This window comes from Oncorhynchus kisutch, linkage group LG16 (genome assembly GCF_002021735.2).
Source record: "Oncorhynchus kisutch isolate 150728-3 linkage group LG16, Okis_V2, whole genome shotgun sequence".
Classification (NCBI taxonomy): domain Eukaryota; kingdom Metazoa; phylum Chordata; class Actinopteri; order Salmoniformes; family Salmonidae; genus Oncorhynchus; species Oncorhynchus kisutch.
The window spans coordinates 24512013-24535098 of NC_034189.2; the positions used below are offsets into that span (position 1 = coordinate 24512013).

The 23086-nt window shown below is 43.2% G+C and overlaps 2 protein-coding genes across 2 annotated transcripts in view; one reads left to right on the forward strand and one right to left on the reverse strand.

The window, feature by feature from the left end:
- LOC109906514 (Kv channel-interacting protein 4) overlaps window positions 1–23086 on the reverse strand; it is a 257056-nt gene that overhangs the window by 210601 nt on the left and 23369 nt on the right. The window lies entirely within an intron of this gene.
- LOC109906515 (ladderlectin-like) lies at window positions 20406–21412 on the forward strand. Its single transcript, XM_031792067.1, has one exon. The coding sequence runs from the start codon at window positions 20480–20482 to the stop codon at window positions 21053–21055; it is 576 nt and encodes a 191-aa protein (XP_031647927.1). The 5' UTR covers window positions 20406–20479; the 3' UTR covers window positions 21056–21412.

Genomic DNA, 23086 nt, shown 5'->3' on the forward strand with positions numbered 1-23086 from the left:
GCTACAGATGCATATAATGTCACTTCTGGCCACGGGAGCAGACTTTCACTGTTCCTAGTATCAATCACAGTGGCTATTTTTAGCACAGCCAGGCTGTCATGTAAAAATATTCCCAGCGTGAAATAGTTCAGTCGTTCTGATTGTGATATCATGCTGCAAAATTTCTCCCAGCGTGAAAATGTTCCCAGTTCAATAACTACATGCGCATCTCTTTATGTGGATGGCTGAGCTTGTGCGGATGTTTCGCACACTCTCCCTCGACCTCAAAACTTCTGTTGATAGTACACGTATTTGCTTCACACATCTGCCAATCAAATGGTGGCTAGGATATTGACTCTGACCAATCAGTTGAAGTGCTGTGATTTTTTGAGATTGCAAAGACTTGGGCACAACGTTTTCGATTGACAATGCATATATTTGTTTGATAATTAGCTATACAAACAAGTTAAAACTGCACACCTCTGAGAACAAGCCATCGACCAATTTACAGCTAATTATGCTATTTAGCTGGTTAAATCAAGGCGGGTGGGGTGTGAAACATCTGCACAAACTCAGCCATCCACACAGACGTGCATGCAATTATTGACTTGGGAAAATGTTTACAACATGATGTCACAATCAGAACACAACGAATAGGAACTACTTCACGCTGGGAAGATTAAGTGACCTCTGGAATACAAACACAGCTGAAGTATGCTCGTCTATAGAGAGCGATACATATTATCTACGGCGGCCATCTTGGAAATACAGTAACAGCTGATTGATGACAGAGAAAATATTTGCTAATGGCAGAGATGCATTTAAAGACCTATGAAAAACCACTATGAAGGAAGTTTTTCATTTGAAAGTGAAATTAAACTCTGCCTCCACTCTCTAAAAGGCTGACGGAATGTTGCATATCTTGGATTAATTCCCAGTGAATTAGAGTTTGTGGCGGCCCTTGGAACAGCCTGAGAATGACCTATATCAAATATGAAAACTACAGATACTACTGAGTACCAATAGCAAATTTCAGTAGTTTTCATATTTGATATAGGTCATTGTCAGACAGTCCACTGAACCTACATAGCAAAATACACTGTTACAGAGAATGAATGGAAAACAATGGTATGTGGTTACAGATGCAGCTTTAATGATGTAGGCGTATAGAATGAACACCACCTACAGAAAGGACAGACTAGCACGGCGGGGCAAACCAACGAGTGTCACGTGCTCGCGTGGCATCTCAGTTGACGTATCCCATGATAGTTACGAGTCCTATTGTATATCACCGGGTAACTTTGAGCCGTTTTGCAGAGGGCTTCGTTAGCAGGGGTCAACCATTCTGAACGAAGCACTGGCTGTTAGCCACATTTAGCTGCTAATCCTGTTTACCATCACACAGGGTAGGGTTCTATTGAGACAGGCTCCAGCCAAGTGGGGTAAAAGACTGAGTGTCATTATGGATGAAACATTTGTAACTAATACTCAAGTGTGCGTTTTTGCACAACAACTTCTCACACCATTGAGTAATAACACTAATTGTGTCACCCAATGTCATCATAGGGGCCTTTTGGGCCGCCATTCTCAACGTTGCCATTATGAATGGTGCTAACTGCTAAAACAGCTCGTAGTTCGCCTGATCAAGTAAGAAAGCGAGTGTGGCCTTTTCATTTAAATCGACACAGATGGAAAAAGTAAAGGGGTCATGACTAATATTCACTGCAAGCCAGGTGAATAATGATGACTGAAATCAAATCTATCAAAATAAATATATTTTTTTGTCCAGCCATCAGCATGAAAATGGTCAAATTGATTTGAAACGTAAGTCTTTGGCACATGTGGCAAGTGTTTTCTCCTCTCTAGCAATTTCTAGCCATGCGACAATGGTCCGAGGTGATGTAGAGGCAACCCCACTGTGTGCTTCCCAGCTTCGCAAGTGACACATTACAAAATATTAATCAACAAGATGAAAAGGGAAAGGGGCAAGGGACACGCAGGCACTTTTTGGGCAATTACTCTTCCTCCCCTTTCCCCAAACAGCTGCTGCAAGTCTCACTTTAATCCATCAAGGCTGACACAGAGGACCCCCACTCTGGCAAAGTGGGAAGGACAAAAACAAGTCTTTAAACCAATGAAGTGTGACACAGTATGTACTCAACGACAGTAACTGATCCATAGGGGAAATGTCTTGTCTGTACATGGTCTGTCCACTAATAACTCCATTGGCAGTAATGAAATGAAATGCTTGCAAGTCTGAAACATATTCACTAGTACTTCATTTTAAAAAATGATAAGAGGGGATGACTGGCATTAATCCTCAAGGTGAAGAGGCCATTTCAGCAGCATCACTCAGCGCTACATCAAAACCGCTAAGCCTACATCTCGTTCTGCGACTGCACTTTTCCTCCAGCAATAAACTCAATAACAGTGCAAGTCAGACTGAATGAGTTCACCAAAGAATAGCTAAACAAAAAAATCCAATTGAGAAAATGCTTCCTTTTCATGCTCATGTAACAAGAAACTGTTTCCGAGTGCTTCACCCAGGGGAATTGGAGGATATGACCCTGACATGTAATCTCATGGTGAGGGACTCTGCATCTGATGGAGGGATAGGCAGAGCCGTGGAGAGCATTGGTGCCCCCTGTGAGGGGGAAAAGCATAGAAGTTTAATTGGAGCAGCGCTTTCACTCATTTAAGGTGGAAAACCTGGAGTGGTTGTGTTTTTTGTTCTGTGATTCTTAATTTAATTCGTAATTATAAAGACAACTTAATTAAGTGGAATTCTTTGTGTGTTTTCATGTAGCATTTAAGGAATTTCATCTATCTTCGAGCCAACTGAGCATAACAAGTGAGTCAATATCCCAGCATTCACCAAAACTATGATGGTATTCCATACTAATGACTAATTTTGAGCACACGCATTGTTGAGGCTGAAAAATGGAACAATTTGCGAGTGCTTAAGCTCACTCGAGTGCCATCTCATCAGATGAATACTAATTAGCTTCATTTCACAACTGGCCACTAATGACAGTGACATGCCACAATATATCCATATTTATGCCAGCATTATTTTATTATTCAAGTGCGGCCAAACTTCAGCAGAAAACAGACAGTTTATCGCATCAAGTGTGTCTGGGAACAAAACAATCAAAAGACTGCATGACAATGAGGATACTTGCCAACTCTAGCAAATATCTACTCAGCCTAGAGTGACTTTAGCATGTACGCTAATTGCCTAGATAGAGATTCAAGTGTAGAAAATTGGTAGTATTGCAACATAAAGCATGCTACTGACAACCTATTAGCTAGTTTGGATAGTCGTCTAATCTTATTCAAATCCATAGAGCTACAATAAAAGGCCTAAGCTACTATATATTCAAACTGATGTTCCAACTGAAAGATATTCCAGATCGAATAACCGTACAATTATCACACACAAAATTGCCAATTTGACCTGAATATTAGCACCCTGCTGCTAACACATGGTGTAGACCATGGCCGAGATCAAGCGAGCGACAGCAAGTAAATGGTGCTACACATTCAACAACAGTAGCTGTTAATGACAAGTTATTTTACCTGCACAACCTATGGATACACGTGGCGTCCAATTTCATCTTCGACACATACGCCTGCAATATGACACTTTGAAACATCTGAGGATGATCAAATCAAACAGCACTTGTAGAGTTAAAGACAAGTTGTGGTTAAAGCAGAGATCATGATAAATATTGTAGAAATCCAACACGTTTCAAGAGCCTAACCCTGCCTTACTATGTAAATTGAGTTTGGAAATATCATATAGGAGATGGCCTATAGGCTTCATAATTATACAATATGTAACAAAGTACAGTATAACCGATACCATTCCCTTGCACTTGTAGGGGATTTCTTATATTTGTGGGTTGTTTCCATCTTCAGGTGACAAGTATGAGATCTCTAAGACGTAAAATATATTAATCATATTTTTTTCAGGCTAGATCACCAAAATCAAGTTGGCCAATTTCCAATTAACAAAATATTTTTTCCCAAAAGATCAAATACATGAGCAGCTAGTACAGAAGATCATTAAGGAAACAATTAATTACGGAACCTCATTAACTCAGAATTCTAAGAGCAATTAAAAACAGTAAAATTGTTTGCATTGTGCACTATAAACTGAAGATATCCACATTATTAGTTGGTATTAATTCACTTACAAATGGTATTGTATACAGGACAAAAACACTGGTAATGATACATATCTTGTGCTCTTGCCCCCTCTATCGTCCAAATGTAATATTATGCTTGCTTATGCATAGTTTGGAGTCGTCCTGTTTTGTGGACAACATCACTGAAGCACAGAGGATTCTGACACAATTGTCAAAATAATACTTTCATAAAATATCAGTCAACTACAAATATCAAAACTAGGTAGGCCTATATGGACAAAAGGCCTGCCATTCAATTAAATCCAATAACCTCAACACATTTGACAAATCCAAAGTAGCCTAAATCACAGTATTTTACAACCCATCATGGTGGGCGGCCCTCAAAGCTATATTGACTGGACCTTTATTGACTAGCCCTCTAGCTCTGACTCAGGGCATGCGTATTTATTTATGCCCGATTTTAGCAAGCTTGCTCATTTGCCAGCAACTGCTCCTTGGTCCTGACGGGCCTTTTGGCACCTGGCAGGACTGTAGTGTGATTATCTAAGTAATGAAGAAGCAGTCTGTTCTCAGACTGGGGTAATACGCTTTGAGACAAAATGCAGGAGGAAGGAGGGATGGAGAGCACAAACAAATGCTCTGTCTTGGTGGGGCGAGACACCTGACAGGAACACCTGACACTTGCATGGCCTCAGCTGGGTGCCGTAGCTCACTGATTACAAGGTAGAGGGCTCCATAACAACTGAAGGCAGACAAACACACATTTATATTCAAAGACAGACAGACACTAACAACTCCATTGGAGGTGTTACAATGGGATCCTAATGATGGAGTCATCTACACACTGCACCTGCCACACTGAGACAAACTCCATCTGGACAAAAAATTGCAAATGAAGAGAACAGTGATATGACATGCATACATATTAGTGGCACGAGGTCAGCAGGCAGCTGGAAATACGAAGGGTAAATAAAAATGTGTTTTCATCAGTCATAGGGTTAAGTGACAGTGACTTCTGTATGCTTGTGTCCTGACTGAAATATAATTTGAATGCAAAATGTCATTCATGAGTGATATAGCACGTGTCACTTGCTAAAAGGTTATGCTTTAAGAGGTAACTTGGCAGATGCAGCTGGGCAATTTCACTGTAATAAGAGACTCAGCCTCCCGAGTAGCGCAGCGGTCGAAGGCGCCACTACAGTATTGGTTCGATCCCAGGCTGTCACAGCCAGCCGTGACCGGGAGCTCCATGGGGCGGTGCACAATTGGCCCAGGGTTGTCTGCATTAAGGGAGGGTTTGGACCAGGAGGAGGATTTCCTTGTCTCATTGTGCTCTAGCTACTCGTGGAGGGCTTGGAGAAAGCGCGCTAACTTCTGTCGTTAGTTGGACGGTGTTTCCTCCGACACATTTGTGCGTCTGGCTTCCAGAGCAGAGTGTCAAGAAGCACGGCGGCTTGGAAAGTCATGTTTCAGAGGACACATGGCTCTCCTGAGTCTGTTGGAGCGTTGCAGCAATGAGACAACCAATTGGACATCACAAATATGGGGAGAAAAAGGGGGTAAAATATATGTCAAACAAGTTTAAATAACCATACAGCTATGAACTCTGTCAAATAAATGTTCAGGGGAAATTGTTAAAAGTAGTCCTTGTGCATAGAGTTGTATGTTTTGGGGAAAAAACTCCAGACCACCTTTACTCCACACAAACAGACGCGTACTAAGCTCGCCCTTCATTTGGAAAATATCATTATTTTCCGATTCTCCAGATTCCTGCTTACAAGCAAAAACTAAAGCAGGAAGTACCAGTGACTCTGATGATGCTACGCTACAGGATTGTTTTGCTAGCACAGACTGGAATATGTTCCGCGATTCATCCAATGGCATTGAGGAGTATACCACCTCAGTCACAGGCTTCATCAATAAGTGCATCAACAACGACGTCCCCACAGTGACCATACGTACATATCCCAACCAGAAGCCATGGATTACAGGCAACATCTGCATTGAGCTAAAGGCTAGAGCTGCTGCTTTCAAGGAGCGGGACACTAATTATAAATCCCTCTATGCCCTCAGACGAACCATCAAACAGATAAAGCTTCAATACAGGACTAAGATTGAATCCTACTACTAATCCAACGGCTCTGATGCTTGTCGGATGTGGCAGGGCTTGCAAACTATTACAGACTACAAAGCAAAGGGAAACCCAGCCATGAGCTGCCCAGTGCCGCGAGCCTACCTGAGGGGCTAAATGCCTTTTATGCTCGAGTCGAGGCAAGCAACACTGAAGCATGCATGAGAGCACCAGCTGTTCCGGACGACGCTCTCGGTAGCTGATGTGAGCAAGACCTTTAAACAGGTCAACATTCACAAGGCCGTGAGACCAGACCGATTACCAGGACGTGTACTCAGCGCATGCGTGGACCAGCTAGCAAGTGTCTTCACTGACATTTTCAACCTCTGCCTGACCGAGCCTGCAATACCTACATGTTTCAAGCAGAACACCATAGTCTCTGTGCCCAAGAAAGCGAAGGTAACCCGCCTAAATGACTACCGACCAATAGCACTCACATCAGTAGCAATGACGTGCTTTGAATGGCTGGTCATGGCTCACAACGCCATTATCCCGGAAACCCTAGACCCACTCCAATTCACATACCTTCCCAACAGATCCACAGATGACGCAATCTCAAATCGCACTCCACACTGCCCTTTCATACCTGGACAAAAAAGGAACACTTGTGAGAATGCTGTTCATTGACAACAGCTCAGCATTCAACACCATAGTGCCCACAAAGCTCATCACTAAACTAAGGACCCTGAGACTAAACACCTCCCTCTGTAACAGAATCCTGGACTTCCTGGCGGGCTACCGCCAGGTGTTAAGGGTGGGCAACAACACATCTGCCACGCTGATCCTCAGCGGGGATCCCTCAGGGGTGCATGCTTATTCCCCTCCTGTACTTCCTGTTCACCCACGACTGCATGGCCAAGCACTACTCCAACACCATCATTAAGTTTGCTGACGACAACCGTGGCAGGCCTGATCACAGACAACGATGAGACAGCCTATAGTGAGGTCAGAGACCTGGCAGTGTGGTCCCAGGACAACAACCTCTCCCTCAACGTGAGCAAGACTAAGGAGATGACTGTGGACTACAGGTAAAGGAGAGCCGAACACACCCCCATTAACATTGACGGGGCTGTAGTGAAGCGGGTCGAGAGTTTCAAGTTCCATGGTGTCCACATCACCAACAAACTATCATGGTCCAAACACACCAAGAAAGTTGTGAAGAGGGCACAATGCCTTTTCCCCCCCAGGAGAATGAAAAGATTTGGAATGGGTCCAAAGATCCTCAAAAAGATCAACAGCTGCACCATCGAGAGCATCCTGACCGGTTGCATCACCGCCTGGTATGGCAAATACTCGGCATCTGACCGTAATGCGCTACTGAGGGTAGTGCAAACACCCCAGTACATCACTGGGGACCAAGCTTCATGCCATCCAGGGCCTATATACTAGGCGGTGTCAGAGGAAGGCCCAAAGAAATTGTCAAAGACTCCAGTCACCCAAGCCACAGACTGTTGTCTCTGCTACCGCACGGCAAGCAGTACCGGAGCGCCAAGTTTAGATCCAAAAGGCTCCTTAACAGCTTCTACCCCCAAGCCATAAGACTGCTGAACAATTAATCAAATGGCCACCCGGAATATTTGCATTAACACCCTAACCCATTTGTTTTTACACTGCTGCTACTCGCTGTTTCTTTATCTATGCATAGTCACTTCATCCCTACCTACATGTCTAAATCAACTCAACTAACCTGTACATCCAGGACATTGGCTCGGCACCAGAACCCCCTGTATATAGCGTCATTATTGTTATTTTATTGTTATAACCTTTAATAAATCGTGTTTATTTTCCCACTTTATTTAGTAAATATTTTCAGAACTCTTAAAACTGCATTGTTGATTAAGGGCTTGTAAGTAAGCATTTTCATGAAAATCTAAGAAAAAGGGAAATCTCCAAATAATCCAAACTGAAAGACAGCCTTTAGGACAAATTGAGTTGGCTAGCCAAGACTACTTCATTACTTTTTCCACCCAATGGTTAAATCTACATGATAATAATTCCCACTGGTCCTGCTCGTTCTTTTTTGAGGATATTTCCTTGGAAGATGATTTCTAAGACTAAAATATACCCCTGCCAACTTAAAACTATATTTGTGCAGATAATGTCCAAACCATATTTCCATACAAGGCTGTATTGTATATTGACAGAATATAGAAATACCAAATGTTTACTTTTAAGGCCAGTTTTCTGGACACAAATTAAGCCTGGTCCAAAAAGTTATTTCATTGAAAATTCTCCACTGAGAATTATTTTTATACAATAGTCCAAGACCAGGCTTAATTTGTGTCCGGAATACTGACTCTGAAGACATATACTGTTTCTCTACCATTATCAGTTTATGGCCAATGTCTTCTGGTCCAATTGGAGGGAGCTCTCCTATAGCAAATGCTATTCCATAATGCTGTATGACCAATGTACATATACAGTCCACTGAGTAATCAATAACACTGCCGTTACACTGAAAATACATTTATCTACCGATGTCAGCTTCAGCATATGGTGCGATGAGCGCAGGTCATTTTTCATTCTGACTAGACCATAAATTGTGCCGTTCCTACAAAGGTGAGGATAGGGCTGATCGATATCACATTAGTGTTTTAATAGTCTTGGAAGCAGGAGATGTTTTTTGCCCCACATACAGCGAGACGGCCTGATATGAATCAGTGAACAAGGTAAAGGCTATTTCTGGGACTTGTGATCGATTACAAATTAACAGTAGACAGACCAAATCATTAGGCAAAACATTTCTGCCCAAAATATCAGGGATGAAATAAAACTTGACTTTAAAAAAAAAAAAAATTTACTCACCGGTGCAACTTGATCATTTAAAAAAAAACTCTAATTAGGAACCAGCTCTTTGCTGCACATCAATTTTTAAATGTGGGAAAATGATCGGGCCATCCATGGGTATATATCATCGGCTGTCATCAAACCACAAAGTGCAACACCATACGCTCATTACACAGCTGGAGTCCCTGAAGTACTAGCGACGCTACCACCAAAACAAAGACATTCTGAAAAAAAGGTAAGCTTTATGTTGACAGGGGAAATCAACCTGCTAGTAAGTGTTACTCATGTTCTACAATGCAACAATTTCATTGATTTTACTGCGTTACAGTTCATGAGGAAATCTGATTTAAAATAAATTCATTAGGCATCTGTCAATCACAGATAGCTTAACATTTATAAAAAAATATATATATATATTTTTAAATGGGCCTCAGGATCTCTGTGCATTCAAATTGCCATTGACAAAATGCAGTTGTGTTTGTCGTCCGTAGTTTATGCCTGCCCATACCATAATCCCACTGCCACCATGTGGCACTCTTTCCACAACGTTGACACCAGCAAACCGCTCGCCCACACTTCGCCATGCATGTGGTCCGCGGTTGTGAGGCCAGTTGGATGTACCTCCAAATCGAAACTGAGACTGCTTATGGTAGAGAAATGAAAATTTGATTCTCTGGCAGCAGTTCTGGTGGACATTCCTACAGTCAGAATGCCAATTGCAAGCTCCCTCAAAATGAGAGACATCTGTAGTATTGTGTTGTGGCAAAATTGAACATTTTAGAGTGGCCTTTTAAAGACCTCAACACAAGGTGGACCTGTGTAATGCTCTGCTGTTTAAAATCAGCTTCTTGATATGCCACAGGGATGTAAACACACTTGTGCCCAAAACTTGAGAGAAATAAGCTTTTGCGTTTGGAAAATATCTGGGATCTTTCATTTCAACTCATGAAACCAATACGTTACATGTTCCTTTTATATTATTGTTCAGTATAATATTATCCTTTCACCATTTTCACATTTCACAAATGACACATTAGTCAGAGTACATGGATATATTTAAACAAATAACTTTTACCGTGAAGTGAAGCTTTCAAGAATATGACAAGGATGGAAACTGATTTGCTTATTTGCAAGAAAAAAAGTAGGTGTTCAGAGGGCGAGAGAAAAAAAGCTTTGAGATACTGTCTTGCACAGGTGTCCTGACAGGTGTCCTGACAAACCACATGTATCTGACATTGCATCAATGACATGCAACAGCAGATACCATGATCAAGACCCAGCGCTTCTGTATACAAATCAACGTCCTGCTCTGATCGTATAACATGTTCTCTGACACTACTACAAAGCTGACCATTGTATCCAATACACGATATAGCAAACCACCAATCATTTCAATCCTGAGTCTTCAAGTCTCAGGGCAACGTGACGTCACTTTAACAACCATTTTTAGCATAGCTAGCGGCTAAGCTACATTATCAACCCACTCAAGTGGAGTTCCCTGTACCAGGCGATGATGCGTTGGACCAGGCAGCAGTTGAGTTCCCTGTGGAGGTTCTGCAGTTCCTTCCGCCACTGGGTCCTCTTGGTTGGGGCCGACATGCTTGTCACTCACTGCTGTGGAACACGTACAGCACGTCGTTACGTGGCACGGTCATTCCTCGTCCTACTAAACCATGTTGATCAAGAACCAAACTAAAACTAAAAAGTTGATCAAGTACCAAAATTGTTTTCAGAAATGCGTTAAAAGCGGAGGCCAGATGCTCAATTAAATGTCACTGACACAGTACAACCTTGAACTTTCTAACAAAGATATTATCAAATCTGAACAATACTTCATATTACAGAAGTGAATTTATAATTATCCGTTTGGAATAGGCCTATGTAAAATGTGGCTAATTCCTGTCCTCTTATGCAAGTTATGGTATAATTTATAAGCCCCATTAACCCACCTCAAATGGAATGTTGTTTTTCTTTACATCTAAATGCACAGTGTTAATTACTGAGCAGCAGTGATAGATGGGGATTGCGAGACTAGCTTTTAATTACTTCTCATGATATCTTTAAAGCAGATAATGTAGCTATAAAGACAGAGGGGGTGTCTGACTAAACAGACCTGGAAATACCTCCACTTCCACTTCAACCCAGCAGGACAACGCACACACACCATACCTGGAGCAAGTGCTCCGATGAGTCTCCAAGAGATGGTATAATATGCAGTCAAAATAAAAAAATTCTACATAAGGGAACAGGTCCCACAGTTTAACTGAAAGTGACAAACAAGGTGGCACAGTTTATCCTCCCAAAGCTGAATTTAATTGGATTGTATACAGAGCCCTGAGGAATGCCAAAACACGCATGGGGGTTATTGGTTGTGTGTAATGACACACTGAGTGGAACTGGTAGTTCTGCTATTCTTGATTGAGTTACACTCCCGAGACAGTCAAACATGTGGAGCAGAATGAAATGAGGAAGGAAAAGTGTTTGAGCCAAAGATAAACTTGGTCACTACAGAAAATAGTCTTCAAAAGCAAAGCATTGAATGAACCTGTTTAGAACACTATTTAATGAAGACTATAAAAATATAGTCTATACAGGATTATTCAATAATGTTTATGATTTAGCCTCACCCCGTTGACTGAAAACCAAAATGTATTGCCTAATTCCTATACTTTCACTGCTGTGTGGGCGCTAAGCCTGCCGTGTGTTATGTTGGTTTGGGTGAAATATAGCAGAGTTTGTCGATGGATGGCTGAGAGTTGCAACCTCATTGTTCCTAGATTACATATGCATATTGATCTCCAGTCAGAAGGGAACGCCTTAACATATTCACAAAATCAATAGGCCTATAGGCTGTGCTTTACTTCACTTTTTTGTCACGTGTTACAATGGATGACTATGACTGGCTGCAAATACTACCTAAACAAGTAATTGAATCACTCGCACTGTATTTCACAAGATAGTTAACCAAATTCAATGGTCTTAGATGTCATGGGCTGACACCATATCCAAACTAAATATTCACCATATTAAATGAATAATATTAGGAAATCCAGCCAAGTCCCCCTTACAAAGAACCCCTTCCCCTGGCTTTCCCTGCTGTGAGGGTACGTTAAAAAGTATATGAACATACCACAATCCCACACTTAACGATGATGGAACACACACACACATTCAAAAACAATACGCTCCAGCTCTGAATCTCCATAAAGCCATGTGAGGATAATGCTAGAACCTATTAGGAAGGCCATTACTGAGCGCTAAGGAGTTAGCTGTTCAAACAGCAAAGGCTTGATGACATTAGACCAGGACTTGGCTCAGGTGCTCAAAACTCCATGACCCGTATCACTTCATATGAACACTTCCTAGGTTTGTGACGCATTATTTGTGTTAATAGTGTGTTAATGGTGCCGGAAGAAATGGCAGCATCTTTACCCAACCAATTGTGCTATTATGTGTTTTTTTTCACGTTATTTGTAACTTATTTTGTACATAATGTTTCTGCAACCATATCTTACGGCAAAAAATAGCTTCTGGATATCAGGACGGCGATCACTCACCTCGGATTAGACAAAGTTTTTTCTTCAACAAGCAGGAAGCACAGAACATTTTCCAATCACCTGACAGGGCCAACATCCCCATTATTTGCAAGAGGAGGAAACACAGGTAGAGGACACAGAGCGGGATGCCTCGTGAGGACCAGCAGGAGGCGAGTGGTAAAGCTGCTGTTACCGTCAATATTACCCGCCAACGTGCAATCATTGGACGATAAATTAGACGAGGTACGATCACGAATATCCTACCAACAAGACATTAAAAAAATGTAATATTCTATGTTTCGTGGCTGAATGATGACATAGATAGTCAGCTAGCGGGATATAAGCTGCACCGGCAAGATAAAACAGCCGTAGAACAGCCGTCCCAAGATGAGGGGGGGTGGTCTGTGCATATATGTAAACAACCGCTGGTGCACGAAATCTAAGGAAGTCTGTAGATTTTGCTCACCTGGAGTTTGTTATAAATTGCAGGCCACACTAATTGCCTAGAGAGTTTATAGCTATACTCTTTGTGGCTGTTTATTTACCACCACAGACCGATGCTGGCACTAAGACCGCACTCAGTCAGCTGTATAAGGAAATAAGCAAACAACTCACCCAGAGGCGGCGCTCCTAGTGGCCGGAGACTTTAATGCAGAGAAACTTAAATCAGGTCTAACAAATTTCTATCAACATGTTAAATGTGCAACCAGAGGAAAAAAATATTATAGATCACCTGTACGCCACACACAGAGACGCGTACAAAGCTCTCCCTTGCCGTCCATTTGGTAAATCCGACCACAACTATATCATTGTGATTTCTGCTTACAGGCAAAAAAAAGTGACTCGGTCTATTAAAAAAAAAGTGGTCAGATGAAGCAGATGCTAAACTACAGGACTGTTTTGCAATGGCATTGAGGGGTTCACCACATTAGTCACTGGCTTTATCAATAAGTGCATCGAGGACGTCGTCCCCACAGTGACCGTACATACATACACACACCAACCAGAAGCCATGGATTACAGGCAACATTCGCACTGAGCTAAAGGAAAGCTGCCGCTTTCAAGGTGCGGGACTAACCCGGAAGCTTACAAGAAATCTTGCTATGCCCTGCGACGAACCATCAAAAAGACAAAGCGTCAAAACAGGGATAAGATTGAATCGTACTACACCAGCTCCGTTGGATGTAGCAGGGCTTGCAAACTATTAGACTACAAAGGGATGCACAGCAGCGAGCTGCCCAGTGACACAGGCCTACCAGACGAGCTAAATCACTTCTATGCAAGCTGCACTGAGGCATGCATGAGAGCATCAGCTGTTCCGGACGACTGTGATCACGCTCGCCGTAGCCGACGTGAGTAATATCTTTAAACAGGTCAAATCAAATCAAATGTTATTTGTCACATACACATGGTTAGCAGATGTTAATGCGAGAGTAGCGAAATGCTTGTGCTTCTAGTTCCGACAATGCAGTAATAACCAACACGTAATCTAGCTAACAATTCCAAAACTACTACCTTATAGACACAAGTGTAAGGGGATAAAGAATATGTACATAAATATATATGAATGAGTGATGGCACAGAGCAGCATAGGCAAGATACAGTAGATGGTATTGAGTACAGTATATACATATGAGATGAGTATGTAAACAAAGTGGCATAGTTAAAGTGGCTAGTGATACATGTATTACATAAAGATGCAGTAGATGATATACAGTATATACGTATACATATGAGATGAATAATGTAGGGTATGTAAACATTATATTAGGTAGCATTGTTTAAAGTGGCTAGTGATATATTTTACATCATTTCCCATCAATTCCCATTATTAAAGTGGCTGGAGTTGAGTCAGTGTGTTGTCAGCAGCCACTCAATGTTAGTGGTGGCTGTTTAACAGTCTGATGGCCTTGAGATAGAAGCTGTTTTTCAGTCTCTCGGTCCCAGCTTTGATGCACCTGTACTGACCTCGCCTTCTGGATGATAGCGGGGTGAACAGGCAGTGGCTCGGGTGGTTGTTGTCCTTGATGATCTTTATGGCCTTCCTGTGACATTGGGTGGTGTAGGTGTCCTGGGAGGGCAGGTAGTTTGCCCCCGGTGATGCGTTGTGCAGACCTCACTACTCTCTGGAGAGCCTTACGGTTGTGGGCGGAGCAGTTGCCGTACCAGGCGGTGATACAGCCCGCCAGGATGCTCTCGATTGTGCATCTGTAGAAGTTTGTGAGTGCTTTTGGTGACAAGCCAAATTTCTTCAGCCTCCTGAGGTTGAAGAGGTGCTGCTGCGCCTTCTTCACGATGCTGTCTGTGTGGGTGGACCAATTCAGTTTGTCTGTGATGTGTATGCCGAGGAACTTAAAACTTACTACCCTCTCCACTAATGTTCCATCAATGTGGATAGGGGGGTGTTCCCTCTGCTGTTTCCTGAAGTCCACAATCATCTCCTTAGTTTTGTTGACATTGAGTGTGAGGTTATTTTCCTGACACCACACTCCGAGGGCCCTCACCTCCTCCCTGTAGGCCGTCTCGTCGTTGTTGGTAATCAAGCCTACCACTGTTGTGTCGTCCGCAAACTTGATGATTGAGTTGGAGGTGTGCGTGGCCACGCAGTCGTGGGTGAACAGGGAGTACAGGAGAGGGCTCAGAACGCACCCTTGTGGGGCCCCAGTTTGAGGATCAGCGGGGTGTTGTTGCCTACCCTCACCACCTGGGGGCGGCCCGTCAGGAAGTCCAGTACCCAGTCGCACAGGGCGGGGTCGAGACCCAGGGTCTCGAGCTTGATGACGAGCTTGGAGGGCACTATGGGGTTAAATGCCGAGCTGTAGTCGATGAACAGCATTCTCACATAGGTATTCCTCTTGTCCAGATGGGTAAGGGCAGTGTGCAGTGTGGTTGAGATTGCATCGTCTGTGGACCTATTTGGGCGGTAAGCAAATTGTAGTGGGTCTAGGGTGTCAGGTAGGGTGGAGGTGATATGGTCCTTGACTAGTCTCTCAAAGCACTTCATGATGACGGAAGTGAGTGCTACGGGGCGGTAGTCATTTAGCTCAGTTACCTTAGCTTTCTTGGGAACAGGAACAATGGTGGCCCTCTTGAAGCATGTGGGAACAACAGACTGGGATAGGGATTGATTGAATATGTCCGTAAACACACCAGCCAACTGGTCTGCGCATGCTCTGAGGGCGCGGCTGGGGATGCTGTCTGGGCCTGCAGCCTTGCGAGGGTTGACACGTTTAAATGTTTTCCTCACGTCGGCTGCAGTGAAGGAGAGTCCGCATGTTTTGGTTGCGGGCCGTGTCAGTGGCACTGTATTGTCCTCAAAGCGGGCAAAAAAGTTATTTAGTCTGCCTGGGAGCAAGGCATCCTGGTCTGTGACTGGGCTGGTTTTCTTTTTGTAATCCGTGATTGACTGTAGACCCTGCCACATATCTCGTGTCTGAGCCGTTGAATTGAGATTCTACTTTGTCTCTATACTGACGCTTAGCTTTTTTGATTGCCTTGCGGAGGGAATAGCTACACTGTTTGTATTCGGTCATGTTTCCAGTCACCTTGACGTGATTAAAAGCAGTGGTTCGCGCTTTCAGTTTCACGCGAATGCTGCCATCAATCCACGGTTTCTGGTTTGGGAATGTTTTAATCGTTGCTATGGGAACGACATCTTCAACGCACGTCCAGTTCACGTGATGGAAGCAGTCTTGGAGTGTGGAATCAGCGTTGGTCGGACCAGCGTTGAACAGACCTCAGCGCGGGAGCTTCTTGTTTTAGTTTCTGTCTGTAGGCAGGGATCAACAAAATGGAGTCGTGGTCAGCTTTTCCGAAAGGAGAGAGGGGCAGGGCCTTATATGCGTTGCAGAAGTTAAAATAGCAATGATCCAAGGTTTTTCCAACCCTGGTTGCGCAATCGATATACTGATACAATTTAGGGAGTCTTGTTTTCAGATTAGCCTTGTTAAAATCCCAAGCTACAATGTATGCAGCCTCAGGATATATGGATTCCAGTTTGCAAAGAGTCAAATAAAGTTTGTTCAGAGCCATCGATGTGTCTGCTTGGGGGGGGAATATATACGGCTGTGATTATAATCACAGAGAATTGATGTGAATTCCCTAGGTAAGAGAATTCCCTAGGTAGATAATGCGGTCGACATTTGATTGTGAGGTATTCTAAATCAGGTGAACAGAAGGACTTGAGTTCCTGTATGTTGTTGTGGCCACACCACGTCTCGTTAACCATGAAGCATACGCCCCCGCCCCTCTTCTTACCAGAAAGATGTTTGTTTCTGTCGGCGCGATGCGTGGAGAAACCAGCTGGCTGCACCGATTCCGATAGCGTCTCTCCAGTGAGCCATGTTTCCGTGAAGCAAAGAACGTTACAGTCTCTGATGTCCCTCTGGAATGCTACCCTTGCTCGGATTTCATCAACCTTGTCAAGAGACTGGACATTGGCGAGAAGAATGCTAGGGAGTGGTGCATGATGTGCCCATCTCCGTAGTCTGACCAGAAGACCGCTTCGTTTCCCCTTTTTACGAAGTCGTTTTTTGGGGTCGCCGGCTGGGATCCATTCCGTTGTCCTGGGTGAAAGGCAGAATACAGGATGCGCTTCGCGAAAGTCATATTCTTGGTCGTACTGATGGTGAGTTGACGCTGCTCTTATATTCAGTAGTTCTTCTCGACTGTATGTAATGAAACCTAAGATGACCTGGAGTACCAATGTAAGAAATAACACGTAAAAAAAACAAAAAACTGCATAGTTTCCTAGGAACGCGAAGCGAGGCGGCCATCTCTGTCGGCGCCGGAAGTGAGCTCCAAAAGTCAACATACACAAGGCCGCCTGGCAAGACGGATTACCAGGAGGTGTACTCCAAGCATGTACTGACCAACTGGCAAGTGTCTACCCTGACGTTTTCAACCTGTCCCTGATTGTAATACCAACATGTTTCAAGCAGACCAGCATATTCACTGTGCCCAAAAACAAAGGCAACCTGCCTAAATGACTACAGACCCGTAGCACTCACGTCCGTAGCCATGAAGTGCTTTGAAAGGCTGGTAATGGCTCACATCAACACCATTATCCCAGAAAACCTAGACCCACCTAATTTGCATACCGCCAGATCACAGATCCACAGATGATGCAATCTCTATTGCACTCCACACTGCCCTTTCCCACCTGGACAAAAAGGAACACTTATGTGAGAATGCTATTCATTGACTACAGCTCAGCGTTCAACACCATAGTACCCTCAAATCTCATCACTAAGCTAAGGATTCTGGTACTAAACACCTTCCTCTGCAACTGGATCCTGGACTTCCTGACGGGCCACCCCCAGGTGGTGAGGGTAGGTAGCAACACATCTGCCATGCTGATGCTCAACACTGGAGCCCCCCAGGGGTACATGCTCAGTCCCCTCCTGTACTCCCTGTTCACCCACGACTGCATGGCCAGGCACGACTCCAACACCATCATTAAGTTTGCAGACGACACAACAGTAGGCCTGATCACCGACAAAGACGAGACAGCCTATAGGGAGGTCAGAGACCTGACCGGGTGGTGCCAGAATAACAACCTATCCCTCAACTTAACCAAGACAAAGGAGATGATTGTGGACTACAGGAAAAGGAGGACCGAGCACGCCCCCATTCTCATCGACGGGACTGTAGTGGAGCAGGTTGAGAGCTTCAAGTTCCTTGGTGTCCACATCAACAAACTATCATGGTCCAAACACACCAAGACGGTTGTGAAGAGGGCACGACAAAGCCTATTCCCCCAAAGGAAACTAAAAAGATTTGGCATGGGTCCTCAGATACGCAAAGGTTTCTACAGCTGCAACATCGAGAGCATGCTGGTTGCATCTCTGCCTGGTACGGCAATTGCTCGGCCTCTGACCGCAAGGCACTACAGAGGGTGGTTCGTACGGCCCAGTACATCACTGGGGCTAAGCTGCCTGCCATCCAGGACCTCTGAGGAAGGCCCTAAAAGGAAGGCCTCTGAGGAAGGCCCTAAAAATGGTCAAAGACCCCAGCCATAGACTGTTCAGTAGCGTTACCGGAGTGCCAAGTCAAGGACAAAAAGGCTTCAACGGATAATCAAATGGTTACCCGGACTATTTGAATTGTGTGCCGCCCCCTCTTTTACGCTACTGCTACTCTCTGTCCATCATCGTCACTTTAACCATATCTACATGTGCATACTACCTCAGTCTGACTACCTTTATAGCCTTGCTACCATATATAGCCTCGCTACTGTTATTTTTCACTGTCTTTTTACTGTTGTTTTTATGTCTTTACTTTCCTATTGATCACCTAAAACCCTTTTTGCACTCTTGGTTAGAGCCTGTAAGTAAGCATTTCACTGGGCGGCAGCGTAGCCTAGTGGTTAGTGCGTTGGACTAGCAACCGAAAGGTTGATCAGGCCTACTGTTGTGTCGTCTGCAAGATCGAATCCCCAAGCTAACAAGGTACAAATCTGTCGTTCTGCCCCTGTTCCTAGGCCGTAATTGAAAATAAGAATTTATTCTTAACTGACTTCCCTTGTAAAATAATAAAAACTGTTGTATTCGGCGCACATGGCACATAAACTTTGATTCAGGCCATTACATAGTGGTTTCATGACAACAATAGATACATTTTAAACCATGATGGGTGATAGAATGGACTAGAAGTACATTCATAATACACTATTCATATGTGGTTCATAGAAAGTTACCAGAGTTGTCTCCAAGAAGAGGACAGTCGTATACTTAGAATTTCCGGACCCTCCTACTTTCCTAGATAGCTTCCAGTAGTTTGGAATACCATATGCATCCCCTGAACGTGGAGGTGAACTTCACACATCTTTGAGGAAGAGATTATCATTCTAATCATCTCACTTAAAAATGTGTCTACTGTCCCAACAAGTGTGCACAACAGAACTGATGCAATGTATGTTTGATCAACAAATGCTTGGCTTTAATAATCCTTTATCTAGAAATGCCTGTACTGAGTGTGTACCTGCAAACTTGCCCAGTACCACAATGTCATTGTGGTCAGAAGCCCTGTGGTTTCATGACAACAAGTCATTGGGTAACCACAGCAGGGCCAGACAGCAGAAGCACACTGCATATCACACACACCAGGGCTATAATCTGGTCCTCCATCAAAAACAGCAGCTAAAAATAGCAAAAGGGCCATAGCAAATTGCCTCCTTAATAAAATCCCATGCAGCATTTAATGTAAAGAGGTTTTGAGCCTGCCAGGCATTGGATTTAGTACACCAACTGAGCTGGCCCTGTCTTTTTTACAACAAAAGTAATTAATTTGCCAATAAAAGTATATATTGTGCCATTTTAAAACAGAACACTTCACTTCTTGAGCATCATGAATTGTTCGGCTTTTACTCATACACTACCACTCACAAGCACAAGAAATTTGATACTATGACCTCTTGACCATATCAAGTAATATGATATACCATGGGGAAAATCCTAAGACAACAAAGCCCAGCACAAGGAAGCCAATGTCGAGGTCAGGTTAAAAACACCGGCTATGAAACATAAAACTGATGTGTGCGAATTCATAATGCAGTCGACTGCCTATAACTTTGTAAAAAAAACACAAAAAAACATGGATGGTATCAAGAAACATGCCATGACAAGGAAAGAGAGATGACCCATAAAAGACTAACTCGGCACGTTTCTTGTTTACAATAAATCCCTGCACTCACGTGGTGGCATTTCTCAATAAGGAAACAGATATTTGCCTGTTTTTTTGTACTTTGATCAATAGCTACAGGAATCACTCGTAAAAATTATTATATCAGCAACACTAGTTAACCATTGTTAGGAATTCACTTTGTGGCCTGTACTGTATTAAAGGTGCATCTCTTTCTCCAGATGAACAGAACCCTCTAATAGGAGACTAGCGCCATGGCGAAGTTGACCATCCTCCTACTTGTCTGTGCCGTCTTGGAGCTCAGCAACACAACGCCCTTAATGGAGGCCCAACTTCTTCCTCTTGAGCGTTCACTAGAGGCAAACCCGGAGCTCCCTACTTTTGAAATCTTACAGAAGATTGACGCCGAACATGTTCCTCCTATGGAGGACATGGGTGTCGAGGGAAACTACTTTGAACAGAACCCACCTATCTCGCCATCAGAGGAGCTTGGTGTAGAGCGGTCCATGTCTCTGGAGGATGAGCAGGTGAAGACAGAAAGCAGTAGCGTATGCTCCACAGGCTGGTTCAAACATGGGCACCGCTGTTTCACATACATCCGCACCGAACGGACATGGGCCGAGTCGGAGCAGTACTGCGTGTTTCAGGGGGCCAACCTGGCATCCATCCACAGCACAGAAGAGAACCACTTCATTCAGGAGATGATCCGCAGACAGACACACGACTTCCCAAGAGTCTGGATCGGCGGACAGGACGCTACCCAGGAGCGCCTTTGGCTGTGGAATGATGGGTCCAGGTTCTACTACCACGACTGGAGCAATGTAGCCTGATAACGCCATGGGAATTGAGAACTGTATGCATATAAACTATGGAGAAGAAAAACGCTGGAATGATTATGTCTGCAGTAGGACGTTACCTTCTGTATGTTCCATGAAACTATAAGCTCTGACATCACCTTAATCAAGATGTCTATTTTGTTTAGTTTTCCTATGTATTTTCATGATGACTATTAGCAAATGAGTAAGATTACTACTTAACACAAAAAAAACGCACTCCATTATGTGCATCATCGTTTCGATTTTTATCTCTGCATTTGTTAGTTACAGCCACCTTGTTAAGACCAAAATAAGGGCAGTTTGATCATGTTGGTGAAATGTAAATAAAGGATTAGTCCTGTATATATTCAAGTGGCTACGCATGTTATTGTAAGGACAACCTCTAAACTGGTTTGTGGGGTGACACGATTCTTAGACAATGTATCTGTAAAGAATACAACTTAAAAGGGAAAAAAGGACAATCATTGAATATACCAATCAAGAATTTTCACACTACAGTAATAATCATACACGGATTGTAATTATTTCCCAAATGAAACTTCAGCACTTAAAAAAAAAAGGGATTTAGGGAACTAGGGAAAAGCTAGGGACTAGGGAACTAGGGAAGAGGAACTAGGGAAGAGCCAACATCGCATAATTGTAATGAAGTGAGAACGGCGCAGTCCATGTTTGCTTGTTCTCCGACTCCCCCATAGCAGCCTTTTCACCTGACATTAACGGCCTGAGTAGCAAGCCACTTTATAAACACACGAGTCACGACACACACACACAAAGGAACCTTAAACCCATCTTTTCTCAGGCGATGTGCCGTGCTCTGATGGATTGGAATGTTTCCATAAATTATTATTTAGGCATGCGGTGCCTGCTTTTCGCAGATAACAAGTGGCTCTTTAAGCGTGTTCCAAAGACACTGTAGAGATGCACACTGAAGAAGCCACCTGGGATTTTGGCCTCTGACACTCAGCCCTTCACGGACATTGTTGCAAAGGAGCACAATACAAAAGTACTGTATCCTACATACTAGAGGTCACTATTTTTCTCAGGGGCTCTCTTTTCTCAGCTCACTAGCAAGAGGCTATTTGGGGTGAGACTTTACACCAACAGCGACAAAATGTACATCAGGAATGAATTAATGCAGCGTGTGACAGCACTGTTTGGCCCCACCATATGCTAGGCTATCTGTTGTAAATATCAATCTTAAAAATAATTGTTTTCACAGATTTTGCAATCAACAGTGCTGAGCTTAGCAAAAACCCATTAGCATTCTGCCTGAAATACATATTATGACAGACCAGCTGGATCAACTGTCTTTATTATATTATGACAGACCAGCTAGATCTAGTGTCTAAATTGTATTATGACAGACAGCCTATATCTACGGTCTCTAATACATATGATAGACCAGCTAGATCTACTGTCTATTATATTATGACAGACCAGCTAGATCTAGTGTCTAAATTGTATTATGACAGACCAGCTAGATCTACTGTCTCTATTGTATTATGACAGACCAGCTAGATCTACTGTCTCTATTATATTATGACAGACCAGCTGGATCTTCTGTCTTTATTATATTATGACAGACCAGCTAGATCTAGTGTCTAAATTGTATTATGACAGACAGCCTATATCTACGGTCTCTAATACATATGATAGACCAGCTAGATCTACTGTCTCTATTATATTATGACAGACCAGCTAGATCTAGTGTCTAAATTGTATTATGACAGACCAGCTAGATCTACTGTCTCTATTATAATATGACAGACCAGCTAGATCTTCTGTCTCTATTATATTATGACAGACCAGCTAGATCTACTGTCTCTATTGTATTATGACAGACCAGCTAGATCTACTGTCTCTATTAGATTAAGGCAGACCAGCTAGATCTACTGTCTCTATTATATTATGATAGACCAGCGAGATCTACTGTCTCTATTGTATTATGACAGACCAGCTAGATCTACTGTCTCTGTTGTATTTTGATTTGGTAGGAGTGTAACGTAGGGCTGGTCAATCCTGTCA